Source organism: Dermacentor albipictus, chromosome 1, assembly GCF_038994185.2.
Source record: "Dermacentor albipictus isolate Rhodes 1998 colony chromosome 1, USDA_Dalb.pri_finalv2, whole genome shotgun sequence".
NCBI lineage: Eukaryota > Metazoa > Arthropoda > Arachnida > Ixodida > Ixodidae > Dermacentor > Dermacentor albipictus.
In genome coordinates this window covers 45,816,412-45,833,013 of record NC_091821.1, presented here as the reverse complement: position 1 = coordinate 45,833,013, position 16,602 = coordinate 45,816,412, and the positions used below count along the sequence as shown (strand labels likewise).

Sequence of the window (16,602 nt, the reverse complement as noted above, 5' to 3'; positions counted from 1 at the left end):
AGACTGTTTCCAGCCTCGCCCCGTCAAACGGCGCTGACGCACGGAAAAGTCGTCGCTCCCGCACACCAGTTAAAGATTTGGGCGACTGTACTTCACAGGTGTACCTGTGAGATGCACCTTATTTAAATTTTATTTTGCGGGTTTATGCGTCTTTGTGGCGAATGGTGGGCATTACTCACATTTGTACTGGTAAAGGTAACTCCCCCTCATTTGCATGGAAAGGTTACCTTGGATTGCCCCCCCCCCCCCCTTGCGAAAATAAAATTCTGAATACGTGCCTGCGATAAACGCTATTCTGAAACTGCCTAATGAAAAAAAGATTTGCATTATTCATCTTTAGTCGCCCATATCCCATACCCCTGTATACCCCGAGGCATTAACCCTCGCATTACAAAAAAAAAAAAGTGTGATTTTTAAGCATGCCGTACGTATAGACGTATTAAACTCGCGGATCGCAACCTTTTTGTTGTGAAAGCCGCCAAGCTTCTCAAAGAACGTTACCAAGGCTTGATTGGCTCCCGCAAGTGGGCAAACTAATGATTGGAGCTCTATTTATTTGTATTATTTTGCCTTTCTTAAGTCGCTTTTCTCAGTTGCATACAACAGGAAGCAGTTGTTCCATAAGGTTTATTTTTCTTGTTTACATAGGGAATTGAATAGCAAAAATGCTGTATTGCCCACTTTATGAAGACAAATAGATTACAGGAATGTTTTAGCCATGACAAGCAACGCATCAAGTGGTACTTGTGAATCGGGCGCGTGCAGCGTGCACATACAGTCAGGCAAACATCCTTCACAAAAGCATCCCAAATGCGCATTACACTGCTCGAGCCGCGGGTGAGCCACAGATAAATTCTGTGCTTTAAACAGAAGGTCTACTGAGTAACTTTTGGAAAATTATGTGTTAGAAGTAATGAATACGCTCTTCCGGTAAAGGCTAGTGGAAAAGCAAACGGGTGGGTGCACGGTAAACGGCTGCCACGGCTCAGGTATTATGCTACACGTGCAAAATACGCTCACCCAGCATAACAAACATCTAACAATGTTCTTAACGGAAGAAACAGCAAAACTCTCTATATAGACACCTTACTGCACGAGCGAGGCGGCGCATGGAAAAACGCGATGGGGTGGGCGTAACCAGCGGCACATGACTGGCGCAGCCATCGACGTCTCTATGGACTCTAGATGCGCGGACGTAACCCCGTAGATGTATTAGCTGTCAACCTTTGAGGTGAAGTCTCAGCGGACATCGCTACGCCGCCTGGTGGGAGGTCAGACCCTTACTTGCTCGGCCGCGACACGGTTCGATGTGTCCGCGCTTTACGTAGGTGTGTTTCTCCGACTATACGCTGTGTAACGGCGGTCGGCGCAGCAATGGAGTTTTGCGTCGCTCCGCCACTCATTGCAGATCCCGAAAACTTTTGCGGCTGACCGTACATGTTGCGAGTTTGTAAGAGGGGAAGTCAGATTATGATCGCAGGTATGTACTTAAGATGGATACGATCATGTATTAACATTTCAGAGTGTAGCGCGTCTATATGTATACATATTCGTTGAAACTTGGCAGTTGTTTCTTTCGTCCTTGCTCCAAAGACATTCAGGATCCGGCTGTCGGCACACTTGCGCCTGTGCAGTCAGGGTGCCCAGCCAGATGCGAGAATTATTGGTTTGCAGGACGGCATTTTGGTTTTGGTAAACTTTATTGCGTCTGACTTGTTTGCAACAAAAAGACAACACAAAAAGAAAAAAAGACAACACAAAAAGAAAACAAAAACAACGACGTTTTACGCCTTCAACCGGGCACACAGAAGAATCCGGGAGAGAACTTCACTCGGAGAAACCTGCAACAAAGGAATGTCACAATGAAGGGCACGTAACCTTAATTGCAACCGTACGTGATTGACTACCACTCATTTATGCGAGTGAACAGCGAATGACTGATCTCGATTAAGTTAAATGAAACTTGGACGTTTGTGCACAACGAAAAAATACATGCCTGTCACTAGCATGAACGCTAACAAACATGAAGTGGGCGCCGTTCGCGTAAATCCATTGTTTTTAAGATATGCGAGCTAAAGTAGGTAGACCCAGGCCGGAGAACAAGCTTGCTCGTGCGCTTGATATACGCCCCCGGTGCCTGCACTTTCGAAGAGCACGATGACGCGACATAATTGTCTGCGCTGTTCTCGGTCTACAATTACTACAGCAGAGAGAACTTGAATGAATACGTTGTAAGCAACAGTTGTAGTATGAATGATGCAAGAACACGTTGTTTGCCTCACACACACCAAATCGCAGACTGCCGGGCGGCAACAGCAGCAACTCAGACGAAGTACATGGAGGTCTGGAGCGCGTCCAGGACCCGCACAGCCTCGACATACTGGCTGGTGGCAACGTTGTCTCCGCTGCCCCCAGATGAGTCGCTGCTGGAGCTGGATATGTCTACCTTGCTGACGATGTGGTTTTTGGCCCGGAACGCGGCCAGGTGCGCGTAGTAGACGGGTGCTGGGATGCTCACACTACGAGCGCACCGGGCGTACGTGTGGCAAAGGTAGTAGCTGAGCTTCTGCAGCTCGTCTGCGGTGAAGTTCGAGTCGTCCCACACGATGTAGTAGTGTGCAGGGCGGCTGGTGCCCTGCGAACATCACGCGAGGCATTTATTTCAAGGCGACTCGGCTGGCCGATGCTGCGTGCTGGCGCCGATGCCTCATACACTCGTAGCGGGTATACCCGTATACGTAGCCACGTGTCTACTACTCCTGCAGATCTGTTCTAGAGAGCGCTGTTTCCCAGGGAACTGCGCAGCGATTCAACAAACGGCACCTAAACATGCTCAGGGCAACAACTATACGCCATCAAGCACATAATTCCTTCATTATAAAACCAATATAGCTACGCCTTTTTTTTTTCGGGGTTTAATTGGCGCATCTACTCAATGGGCTTCATGCCATGTGGACCGATCGTACAGACAGTGCAAAAGTAAACTTGCTTCACCCCAAAGACGGCGGGACAATGGGCCGAAACCGATCGCGGACACAGTAAACCGCGGTTGCATGGTGGTGGTTTTCCCGTCTTGCCGGGCCGGTGCGTAATAGTTATGCCGCCACACGCGTAGGAGGTGATTAACAGTTTTATAGCATTTAAGTGCGTCACGAAAAATTTGTTTAACCCTTGATCAGATTCCAAAATGGGCGTTGGACCTCCGTAAACTTTCATACTATAGCAAATCCTGTTGGACGAGTTTGCGCTGAAACATTTGAGGTGTTTTATTTATTGTACGGTGTATATGGTTAGTAAATATGGTCATGAATGTAGAGAGCAATTAGAATGTCTTTAAGACAACAATTTCTAACCCAATTCAGAAATATGTATGTATGACTATAAATATATCCAAATAACATACAACTTGGTACAACAGGTACACAAACCGACTTGCTAACAAAAATACCTTTTTTTTTCCTAAGAGCGAAAATCTCGAGAACTTTCTGGTTGGTTATCCTACAAAACAGTCGCTTCAACGTGTTCTTTATTCAACGTTGAAATGTAGCAAATTTTCATTTTTAAAATACTTTCAAACATGCTAAAAGCTAGCGCGACAAGCTCTTGGAATACGCTAAAGATCAATAACCACAAGTTAGCTTTACTTTATGCGTCTGAGGATCAGTACTGGGCTCTCTTATTTCTAATTAATATCAACGATTTGCCTAATAACATTTATTCCCGAGTTTGTTCGATGACGATTGTGTTATTCGTCGGAACGTAACTAACGATTCGGAAGTGATATTACTTCAGAATGACATAGATAACCTGACTCAGTGCAACTACACGTGGCACATGGCGCTAAATAGTGATAAATGCAAAAGCATGCGCGTAACTAGGCGTGATGTCTCGCCGTCGTATTTCCTTAGCAATAACTCCCTGCAAACCACATCCTTGGTGTTTTCATATGGGGCCACTCGTCCAGGAAGCAACATATCGATCTCTTATCTGAAGTGAACGAAATCTTAAGCTACTTTAAAAAAAAACATCTACATTTCCCTACTGTGGCTAAAATTGTTATGCTTTACACTACCAATGCTGTATACCCGAGCTAGAATACACCTCGCCAGTACGGGACAGGCATAACAATGTACTAATACAGGCTGCGGCAGCAGTACAAATTTACGTACGCTCGTTTGTTCTCAGACAACTATCATCGCACTACTATATAGCGTCACAGAAATGAAAGCCACACTCGTAATCTTCCCTCCCTAGCCCGTCGCAGAAGGCACTAACGAATTTGTCTTTCTCCCAAAGTGCACTCTCACAACCCCGCTTTTCGTTCCTTGTTTGTACTTACAGCACCATTGCGCTCACATCGCCTTCATCATCCCCGTAAGGGTAGCGTACCACATTTTTGAACAACTGCATGCTCACAATCATTAGTTCTTACAACCGCAAGGGACTGGAACCATTACCCGCCACCATATGCTGATCGAAGGGCTTTTAAAAATGCGCTATCAAGCCTACTATACAAATATTGTACGAAGTTACTTTTTGTGTGTACTATACATTGATGGTACTGGAAATAGATACGATGTGTCAGTGACACATCTGTATGCCGCTCAATCTACTTTTGAAAGTCTAATCTGCGATTCGACACCGCATCACGTAGCGCCCTTTCGCATGCTTTCTCCAAGGTGCTTGCATCCCTCTTCAGATGCACTGTTAGTGTTGTTCATAAACTAGAGTTGGTATTGCCTGTATTCTTCATCCCGGCTACACCACGGCATTTGATGCCCGCGGGCAAAGAGCTTCGCAAAAGTGGCAGTACCTTCCGCGAACCGAGTGTCCAAGGTAACTCGCGCGCATGGAATCTGTTCTTTGAACGTTTTATTTGCACTACAATGACTTTCTTTTTTTCAGGTAAAACGTTTAGCGTAAGTACAATTGTCTTCGGGCAGCTTTAAAGATTGCCCACGAGTAAAATAAAGAACCCGCTGGTGAAACGCTTCGCGCGAGGTGCGCCGAAAAAATAAACGACCCCCTCCCTTCGCAAAAGACATTCCAGTCATTACCTGGATGCCGAAGTGGCTGCAGAGGAAAAAGTCGAAGTCCAGTGGGTGCGTGACCACCGAGTCGACGGTGGTGCCCGGCGGGACGTTGCGAAACTTGCCGACTCCGTCGCGGTCGCTGGCCGGCATGAAGCGCGTGTGGTGACGTTTCTGCACCACGATGAAGGTGAGCGCCGGCTCGTACGACTCGTTGGGGGACAGCTCCTTGCACGCCAGCCGGATGGCGCTGACCTGCGAGGGTCGTCGACGTGATGACACGCCAATCTAGGTCACCATCTTTTATACGGCGGAAGAAGTAACGCCAAGTTTCTTTCAGCACAGCGATGGATACAGCTAGCTGGCGTGTGTTCACTGTCATTGGGTTATGCCCATCAACGGGGACAAGTTGAACACTGACGGGGAACGAAGACAAAAACTGACGAAAAAGGGCGCTCTTCATGTCAGTTTGTCTTTTCGTTCCCAGTCAGTCTCGTGCCCGTTAGTGTGCATAGCGCAATAACGATGAATAGAGTTTCCCATCTAAAATTTAGTGAAATCTGCACAATGATCGCTCAGTTGAGACAATCTGGTGGCTTTAACAGGCTTTGCGCGCATTCATTATATATAGCCAACAATTCCAAGCAGTAACATTTTTCTGCGCGCAGGCATAATCATTGCAAATTATTACATTTGAGCGCAATATTGTGCTGAATGTGATAACTGAAAGTCAACTCATTTCCAGGCTGGCCTAGTAACCATGCTTATGCATTTCCGTCAAGTGTTCTTGCACGAAACTATGACGTAGAGAGCCTCGATCTCTGGATATTCGGTTGTGCTATTGCAAAGTTGCAAAATTCTGCCGGAATGAAAAAAGTAAGTCGGTTCGCAATGACTCAAAGTAATCGATATGTCCCTATCATTCACAATGATAAACTTACGATTGATTCGATCAGCAGGAAATTTATTCATCGTGCAGAGAAGTGCGGTGTTGAGCCCTGAAGCTCGCGTCAAGCGCTAACACCAGAGCACGTATACGCCCCTTGGCAAACGAAGGTTACTCAGCGAGACGGATTCTGGTCTCAATCCGTACCACAATTCAAGCATTTAGTGTGCAGCTATGGAGACAGATCATTGCCTCTCGACTAGCAAGAAGGTCGTGTGGCTCTTTTCGCATCAATATAATGCTTTCGCTCTCCGGTAGTCCTTTTGAAAGACGCACCGATCTGCAAGTTGAACGCGCTCACCTCGCGGTTGCGGACTTCAAGGAACTGGCCCTCGCTGACGCCGTCGCGGTAGAAGATGATTCGCTCCGGCTTGTGCCTGGTGGCACGGAAGAAGGCCTTCAGCATGTCCTTCATCATCTCCTTGAGGTCCTTGATGATCTCGACGCGAGCCTTGGCCTCGGCGTGCTCCATCTGGATGCGCACGGTGGCATGGAACTTCGAGGGGATCGAGTCGAGGCTGCCGACGCAGGCGGCGATCGAAGGCCGGATCCTGTCGCCGGGCGACGGGTGAGAAACGTCGGCGCCGATGATGATGACGGGCTTCTGGAACAGCGTGGGCTTCTCCTGAGCCAGCAGGCTGTTATTGGTGCCGCCCATCTTGGCGTTGATCTTTTGGCACAGGTTCTGCACGAGCGCCACGTTGCACTTCTTCACCACGTTGTTCTCCAGCACGCACTGAGTGCGCAGCCCGAGCTCGGTCTCCGCAACCTGCTTGATCTCGGCGTAGTTGGTGGTCTTGGCGATCACAATGACGACCATCTGCAGCTTCTTATGCTTCTCCTGCTGCTCTCCGAGGATGGAGCGGATGGAACGCCGGTTGTGGTCGGGCGCCGAGATCTCGACCGGCTGCTCGATGCGCATGCCCAGTTCCATGCCGATGCGTATAAGCATCTTGACGAAGTTATCAAGGTGGTCGCGCTGCGCGAACCGGCTCAGAGTGACCAACGTCCAGCATTCCATGGTGGCCGGCTTGTAAAAGTGCTGGCCACGAAGATCCCATGTGCCCTCGCGCGGCTTGCTGACGGAGTTGTTCTCGAACACCAGAGACGGCGGCTCGAGCACTCTACCCTTGAGCTGGGTGGGGTCGGTGCTGATCTTGATGTTGAACTCGCGTAGGTAATCCTCGGTGCTGTTCACCAGGTCGCGCACCGACTGCCGGATTTCCTGCGAATCGGAACAAAATTTCTATGAGCTGGGAAAGCGAAAACTTACTCTGGCGAACTTGCACTTGGCGACAGTGACTAGTATGGCCAACAGCCTAGCTTTCATGGAGCAAACAATCTGACCCTTGTATACGAAGGTTATTATATTTTCTTAAGAGGCTTACAATGTTCAGCTAATTTCTGTTTAGTTGGCAGAAATGGGAATTTCAGGTGTTTCAAGCTGCCTATACTATTGGGATACTATACGGGGTGATCCTACGAAGATGGAGTAACATTTAAAAATAGCCATTCTGAAACAAAAACATGGCACCGTCGGAGGCATGCCATCACTGGTGACCACCATGACCTCATGGGCGATAAATCTGTCGCTAATTAAAAAGAACGTTAATTGGCATTTACGCTTTGTTTCAGAGGGCTAATCGTAATTGGGAAATTGAAACGAGCTCTCCGTACAAACGATATCAACTTTTGGATCTAGAAAAATTCGATTACCCGCAGAATTGCGGCACGACGAAATTCGGCTCGGAGAGCGCGCGTAACAAACAAGAGGCTGCAGCAAGCGCGCCCCTCGAGGCGACGTTCTGCTGAAGTCGCCCAGGAGCGCACTGGCCAGTTGCCCGCTGCTGATTGACTTGTAAGCAGAACATCAATCGCATTTTGCTTGATGCAAACGTTGATATGGCTTGTCCGGAAAGCTCGCTTCAACTTCTCAATTACGAAGAGCCCGCTGAAACTGAAAGCCTAAAAGCCATTTAATTAAATTTTGCTAATTAGCAACTCATTACCATGTATCACCCGTCACCTCGTGGTCGCCACCACTGACGTCTCCGAAGGAACCGTCCTTTTAATTCAAGGGAACCATTCTTAAATTTTACGATAATTAATCGTAGAAGCACCCTGTATACAGAGATTTGGGAAATTAAATTTTTTTTTAATTAAGGCGGAAAATGCAGAAATTCCTAGTGTAATCCATCTAAGCATTATGTTTCAATTTTTTTTTTTTCGCGGAATGTATACACTTGTAAACAATACCTGGAAGCGCTTGAACGGTGGCTTGGCCGTGCGCTTGATCATCTCAGCGGTCTGGTTCTCGTCCAGCTTCTTGCGGCAGTGCTGGCCCTCGACCAGCTCGCACACCTCGAGGGGAATGAAGACTGGGTGCTCGACACTTCCACTCTGCACACAGGGAAAGTGCGGGTACAGGAGGCGGCTGTAACGTTTCTGGAAGTACTCGGCCACGGAAGTTCTCGTGCCGTCCTGGTCGAAGAAGATTTCCTTGGCTGACTCATTGGTGACTCGCACGACCTTGTACTTGCGCGGGTAGGGCAGGTGTGTGACTTTGACGCGCAGCCCCTTGAGCTCCTTGTTGAGCCGTGCATGGTGGAAGTCGCGAAGCGTTCTGAAGTCAGCGGGCTGCATCTCGCGCCGACTGTCGCTGAAGATCTTGCACATGAAGTTGATGACGGGCATGCACTCGTAGAAGGCAGTCGCCGACATGTCAACGTTCAGCATGGGCTTCCACTGGGCCGCCCGCACGCTCGTGTAGTAGCCGAACCAGACCTCGCGGCCACCGCCCAGCGCGTTTAGCTCGTGCGGTGGTGGTGCCTTGAAGAAAGACCGACCGACGGGCGTCAGCTTGATGGACGGTCCATGGCGCAAGACGATGTCAATGGCCTGCAACACCTCCTGGGGCACGGTGTTGACGCGATTCTGGTAAACTGCGTGCAGAGCGTCCAAGTTGACTGTGGCCGCGTACTGGATCTTCACGACGAAGTTCTGGATCCTCTGGTCCTCGTTCAGGTCAACGGAGAACGTGCGCTCACGGAAGTGTAGTTGGCGCCTCGTGTACAGGTTTTTGCGGCCGTCGAAAGCCGGTATGCAGTTGGAGAGGTCCTGTCGGTACTTCTCGACGAGCAGTTCTATTACTATGCGGTTGATCTTGGTGCTGAGGCAGCGGTATTTTTTCTGCTCAGGCACCTTGGCACCAGCGGAGGTCGCGGAGTAGATCTCCACGTCATAGTGATACACATTGCCATCGGGGATGTCGATGTTGAAGTGATTGGCGATCAACTGGATCTGCCGTCCTAGCTTTCCATGTGCGGGACGCCGTGGAAAGTGTGAAGGGAGTGACCGTTCCAACTCCTGCGACACAGTTAAGCAAGTTTCACCAATCTGATGACCTAATAGAGTGTTAGCTTGACAGTAAACGTATTAGTGTTATATACCAAACTGCTGGCGCAAGACAGTCGGTACAGAGATAATTGTTAGCATAGTCCTTTTATGATTTTCCTTCGACGATTGAGAACACACGCAAAGCAACATTTTAAATGCATTGTAGTTGGACAAAGCGGCATATGTCTACCATTGTCGATACTGGCATACTCGGTAAACCGCACGCGGTATAAATTCGGAAACTATGCAAAGATTTTAGACAAAGCTGCCGTCCTTTTGGCTTTACTTTCACGCTAGCTTACAGGCAGTAATTTTATTTAGCTAATCAATTTTTGCGGCGCAAAAGTACCTTCACATGCAACAAATCAGAAAAAAAAAGCTTCGTTGACCACGTGAGTAATGATAAGACAGACATCCGCCCCTCTAATGAAGCGTCCTCCGGCTTGTGCATTTTCATAGAATTCCTTTTTGCCGCTTCAGAGGGACTTTCGCCGCGACCACCGGCTGGAGAACAAGCTCAGTCCTCGTCGAAATTACAGAGGTCGCCCGAAAGGAGTTCTGACGTCCGGCGTGCTGCTTTCGTATCATCGCAAATGTCTACGATACAGCGCACCGCACAACCATTCCTGCAGTATTTGAAGACGGCGGGGACGTCCCTCACTTGGTGTATTTCCTCCGATATGATGCAGCGCGAGACAGAGCGCTTCACCCGACCTCGGAGGCCACTTTGTGCTACGTCTTTCATAGCCACTGTAAGGGGTGCAGTGTGGTTGCCTGCGTATGTGGCGTAATTAAGCTGACTCGTACAAGGCCGTTTGATACACGACGTTACAGGGCCGGGCATTGCTTAATCATTAACGTTATCCATCTATCTGTATCGGCGTTTAAACTTGTTCTTGTGAATCACATGGAATAAATATGCTAGCAATCTTCACGCACTTTAAACGCCGGAGATTTCTTAAGCCGTAAGATCTCCTATAGTCGGTGACAACGTAAGAATTACAATGAGATGCGTTCACAAAACCACAGCGCAGCTGCTTTGGCCTCTCTGAAGGAGAGGAGTTAGGCGGCGTCCGGTCACAGCTTAACAAATTTAATCTGCTAATGTAAGTGCCACATTTAATGGAATATAAAAGCGCGTTGTTGGAAGCTGAAATAGCATCTTGAAATAGCATAAATAGCGCTGATGTCAGGATCACCACAAAATTTGCCAAGACGTACAAGTTTAACCAGAAAACCAGTTAGCGAAAGACAGCACTGTACGCAGAAGACGTTTTAGACTAGTGAATTTGCATGAAGTCTCGGCAGTGAACGAACACCATTGGCTGATGCAATATTCATGCATGTATATTGCGTTCGAGTTCCGGCAGCGTACATGGAACCTTTCTACAGCGAAAATGTATATGGCTAGCGTTCCATGCATTTTGTTCTCCGTGAATAAAAACTATAAACATCAATGGCTCATACCCCCGTAAGCGTTCATGCTCACGTAAGCAAGCAAAAAATGCAATGGCTCATAGCCCCGTAAGGCCGAGGCTACAAGCATCCAGCAAAGTGAAGCGAACAGTGCTCAAATTCTTTCTAATCACGCATACAACATAAAAGAACAACATGTCAAAAACTCATCATCAATGGCTCATAGCCCCGCGAACAATGGCTCCTACCCCCGTAAGCGAGCAAAAACATGAAATGGCTCATCGTCCCGTAAGGTTCATGGCTACTCATTCTAGGTGAATTAGCTGCGATGACCCTACCCCTATTGTCGTTGTCGGTGATTTCAATATGGGTGTGTCGGTACCGAAAAGGGAGCGGTTTACGCGCTTCGTGTTGAAGACATATCTCTTGCGATGTCACACCGATCAGGCCACACCGACCAACCAGCAGCGTACGCACATCGACGCGACGTTATCAAAGAATGTGATTGCAGGTGCGAGTGAAATAATGGCCACTGACCAAGACAAAAAGGGAGTGTGCGTATTAGTTCTCAAAATTACCACCCACCATCACATTAAATGAGATCGTACCTGTGTTCAAAATTTTGCGTTACCTCCGTGTCGTGTGCTAAACAGCTTCGCTGGTCAACTACCTTCGCAGAGTGGAATGGTTAATGATTTTGATTTATTATTAGGTTGTCACCTACTATAGGTATCTTGCACGCAGACCATAGCTACTTGATCGCCACCTTCAATGTCGCCAAATGCGTTCTTGATTGATGATTGAAGTTTATTGGCGCAAGGGCATCTAAGGCCAAAGAGCGCCAGGACATGTGTTTTCGTTTAGTAAAATTGTGGGTTTAGTGCTATGACTTAAAATAGAGGTTGTATAAAGGCCTACACGTAAGACAAATCTATATATACTAGTGAATGAATTCTAATATAGTTATGAAGAGAAATATGAAGTCTTAAATGCATTGGTTATAGGCACACATGGTAAATTATTGCGGATTGACCGAGACCCTTGCTGTACAATTCTTGCTCACGCAAGAAGTGCAAGAGAGCTCGGACATACTTTTTTGCATCAGATTGTACCTCACCTGCGAGGCACAATCTGATGGTTAGGATGGAATGAGATGATATCTAGAAAGTTAGCTTGAGCAAGATAATTAAGCACTCTTAAAGTTAAAAAGTGCACCCTCTAATAAGAACATCGAGGGATGGGTTGGTATATGGTGTGTGTAGAGTTCCTTAAACTGAGCTACTCGCTCTCGGTGAAGTTCGGGACATTGAATGAGGACATGTAGGACGGTTAAGTTCTCACCGCAGCGTGTGCACGTCGGTGGGTCAGTTGCAGTCAAAAGGTATTTGTGTGTGCCATAAATGTGTCCTATTCTGAGTCGTGCCAGGGTGACTTCGGTGTGTCTACAAGCTTCAGTGGGAAAGGTTTGGTTAATTGCGGTTTAAGCAGGTGCAGCTTATTTTCAACTTCCTTGTCCCACTCAGCTTGCCAATGATTATGGAGCGCTTTTCGTACCGCAGGTTTCATATCTACTCCAGGTACCAAGCTTACATCAATTGTATCCCGATGAGCCGCTTCTCCAGCATTTTTGTCCGCCATTCCATTGCCTGCGATCCCAGAGTGGCCTGGCACCCAGCATACAACAAGAGCAAGGTTTTGTTTATGCGCTACGGGGATCTGTTTAAGGAGCTGGTTAATTACAGGGTTTCGGCTGGCTTTGCCACAGGACAGAGCTGTGATAACGCCTAACGAATCTGTGTATATTATAGACTTTTTTATCTTGTGCTGTGCTATATACTCAATAGTGATCAGAATACCGTACACTTCCGCTGTAAAGATGATGCTATGTTTATGCAAGGTTTTAGTGTTGGAGAAGTTTGGGCCATGGGCTGCACATGATAGCGAATTTGCAGACCCTGAAGCATCGGTGAAAAATGCAGTAGATCTGTACTTGTCTTCAAGAGCCATGAAATGTTGCTGGATGAGGGCACTTGGACAACTCTTTTTCTTAAGCTCTCTAAAGGACAAGTCACAAGTGACAGGACACTGCTCCCAAGGTGGGATGGGTTCAGCATAGTCACTTTCTTGCAGATCTGTGAAAACTATTGCAAGTTTTTCCGCAACAGATTTTACCGCTAATGAGAACGGCGGGGCGTGAGAAGGCTGGTTTAAGTAAAACTGATTTGTGGACAGATCATTTATGAGTGCTTTGCATGGATGCTGTTTTAGCGACATCGTTTTTATTGCACAGGTGACTCCGAGATATGTGCGCTGATAAGCCAGTGGCCACTGATCCGACTCTGCATAGAGACTTTGGACAGGGCTCGTACGAAAGGCACCAAGTGCTAGGCGGATACCTAAGTGATAGATAGGATCGAGTAGCTTAAGTGCCGTCTTTGAAGCCGACTGATAAACAATACATCCATAGTCTATGCGTGACAACACAAGGCTTTTAAAAAGAAATAGGAGACAGTGCCTATCTGTTCCCCACGACTGGTGAGATAAAATCTTTAAAAGGTTCATTGTTTTAACACATTTCAGCTTCAACTCTTAAATGCTGCATGAAGGTTAGCTTGGTATCGAAGATTACACGCAAAAATGTTTGCTCCTTTCTAATTACCAGGCTTCTCCCATTCATCGTAATGCAAGGATCAGGACATAGCCCTCTTCGTCGGGAAAACAACACACAGGTAGTCTTTTCTGCACTAAATTTAAACCCGTTTTCGTCTGCCCATTTGGCGAGCCGATTAACAGTTAACTGTATCTGGCGTTCACATATGGACAGATTGCAAGATTTAAAGCTGACTTCGATGTCGTCCGCATAGACATAATAAGACACCATGGATGGTATAGCAGAGCGGAGAGAGTTCATTTTAATTAGGAAAAGTGTGCAACTTAGCACTCCTCCCTGTGGTACGCCGTTTTCTTGAACAAAAGTGCGCGAAAGTACACTGCCAATTCTTACGCGGAACTGCCTTTCAGACAGGTAATTCTGCAAGATCTTCAGCATATAACCACCAATTCCATAGGACGCCAGGTCTTGCAGAATACCGCATCGCCAGGCAGTATCATATGCCTTCTCAAGCTCAAAGAATACAGATAGACAGTACTGGCTGCTTACGAATGCATCACGTATATATGACTCAAGGAGAACAAGATTATCGGTTGTAGACCTTGCTCTTCGGAAGCCAGATTGTTGAGGATCCAATATACTATTATGTTCCGAAAAGAACACAAGGCGAAGGTTAATTTTTTCAAATACCTTAAGTAAACAGCTTCTGAGTGCAATTGGTCTAACTTAACTAAGGAAGGGTATTTGCCGTGTTTAAGTATTGGCAGGACTATTGCCTCCTTCCAAGATGAAGGTATATGACCCGTTGCAAAAATCTTATTTTAGAGACCTAAGATGCAGTTTCGGGTCTCACAAGGCAGATTCTTGATTATATCATATGTTATTGTGTCAGAACCTGGAGCCGAGCTGCCACAAGAGCCTAGGGCAAGCTTGAGTTCATGGATTGTTAGTGGTTTGTTGTATCGTTCTGATGACAACTTGGTTGGACGCAGAGGGATATTTTCAGCTCTTTTTTTATGGTGTAAGAACTTTTCGGTATAATTCTCGGAGCTTGATACCCTCTGAAAGTGCTCACCAAGGGTGTTTGCTTGATCTTCTATAGTATCGCCAAAGCCAGTGATGAGAGGAAAAGGATTTCGACGTTGCCCTTTTAGTTTACGTACCCTATTACACACTTTGCTAACATCAATGTATGAGTTTATTGAGGATACGTAGCGTGTCCAGCTTTCTCTCTTCGATACTCGGCGGATACGGCAGCCATTTGCCTTGCACCACATAAATTCTATCAGATTTTCTGTGGTTGGGTAGCGTGAAAATCTACTCCATGCTATGTTCTGGAGTTTCTTTGCAGTTTCACAGTCTTTGTTCCACCACGGTTTTGGATTTACTTTATCTGTGCAGGACTGAGGTATGCAGTTTTTAGCAGAACAGAGGATATGCTCAGTGATGTAGGTGAGCATATCCTCTACACCTAGGTGGTCCACATCTTCCAGGCACAGTTTACATGTGTTTCTGAATTTCGACCAGTCTGCACTATGAAGTTTCCACTTTTGGGGGTAAGCTGGTCCATCGTGCCACTTTGCTGTTTCAGGAGTGTTGGGAAATGATCACTCCCATACGGATTACTGTTAACTCTCCATTCCAGGTATGGAAGAAGTGATGGTGACCCTATGGCTAGATATATACATGAATACGTGTTGTGTGTGGAACTGTAAAAGGTTCGCTCTGCCTTGTTAAATAGACAGGCTCCAGAAGAAAGAAGGAAGTTTGCTATAGCCCGTCCTCTCGCATCACATCTTCAGTCACCCCAGAATGTGCTGTGAGCATTGAAGTCTCCGATTACTATATAGGGTTCGGGAAGCTGGTCAATCAGCTTTTCGAATTCTGCTGTGTCAAACCGTTCTTCAGGCGATATATATATATATATATATATATATATATATATATATATATATATATACACATACACACACACACATATAATAATAATAATATATGGGGTTTTACGTGCCAAAACCACTTTCTGATTATGAGGCACGCCGTAGTGGGGGACTCCGGAAATTTTGACCACCTGGGGTTCTTTAACGTGCACCTAAATCTAAGTACACGGGTGTTTTCGCATTTTTCCCCCATCGAAATGCGGCCGCCGTGGCCGGGATTCGATCCCGCGACCTCGTGCTCAGCAGCCTAACACCATAGCCACTGAGCAACCACGGCGGGTCACACACATATACATACATACATACATACATACATACATACATACATACATACATACATACATACATACATACATACATACATACATACACACATACATACATACATACATACATACATACATACATACATACATACATACATACATACATACATACATACATACATACATGCGTTAGTAAATGGGTTCTTTTCGTGGGGAGAACAGTATATGGTCATTTCTCATCTGACACCAAGAAATAACTGGAAATGGTCAGACGTCCTTGGGGCAGTTGAGTTTCTCAAGCAGGTGGAAGCCACGATGAGCGGAAACTTTGAAAGGCGACCATCGCCGAGCAGCTTCAAGAGGCAAAATCAACAGCCACGCTTTCTGCGCACGATATCGATCATTACGCTGTGTGAGGTATTTGCTTGCTGCCCCAGGGCATGTGCGACATAAAAGCGGCTGGCTGTGGACTTAGGCGGCCACTTCACCCTCATTGCATTGTATTGTATTGTATTGTATTGTATTGTATTGGGTTTTATGGCGCATAAGCAACTCAGGCTATCATGCGCCAAACACATGGTATAACTTATTTCAAAAGTTGGGTATCCTTAGCGAGGTCCTTGTCCAGACAAGGACTCTGAGGAGCCCAACAAACCAATTGAAGACCTCAGCCTTCTTCTCTGGACTGAGAAAATGGGTGAGGTGCATCATAAGATGCGTGTAAAAACCGGGTAATAAATTTTAGAATTAGTTGTTCTGTAATATATTAGATTGCGTTTAGGATCGCTGCGTCTTTCAAAAAACTAAAAACAGATGAGGTTTCTACTAGTGGGTTATCTCCTAAAAGCAGACTGGGATGGAAGGGAATGCATTCATTGTAAAATACAGTAAAATGTTTTTTTCCTTAGCCGTTCGAGTTGTGTGCACGAGAATAAAATGTGATTTACAGTGAGTTCATTGCGGCCCACCGATAGTACCCAATATAAACCTGCTACGC

General features: G+C 46.5%; 1 protein-coding gene across 2 annotated transcripts in view; it reads right to left on the bottom strand.

Annotated features, from left to right (window-relative positions):
* Nucleotides 1–1,681: 1,681 nt before the first annotated feature.
* LOC135906052 (protein argonaute-2-like) overlaps nt 1,682–16,602 on the bottom strand; it is a 36,880-nt gene continuing 21,959 nt past the window's right edge. For both annotated transcript variants that reach the window (XM_065437204.2, XM_065437211.2), the window contains 5 exons: nt 8,233–9,342; nt 6,278–7,201; nt 5,058–5,285; nt 2,289–2,635; nt 1,682–1,841 (listed from right to left, as the gene is read on the bottom strand). In XM_065437204.2, coding sequence (XP_065293276.1) covers nt 2,324–2,635; nt 5,058–5,285; nt 6,278–7,201; nt 8,233–9,342 — 2,574 coding nt within the window. In that variant the 3' untranslated portion in view covers nt 1,682–1,841; nt 2,289–2,323. The remainder of the gene's footprint in view (nt 1,842–2,288; nt 2,636–5,057; nt 5,286–6,277; nt 7,202–8,232; nt 9,343–16,602) is intronic.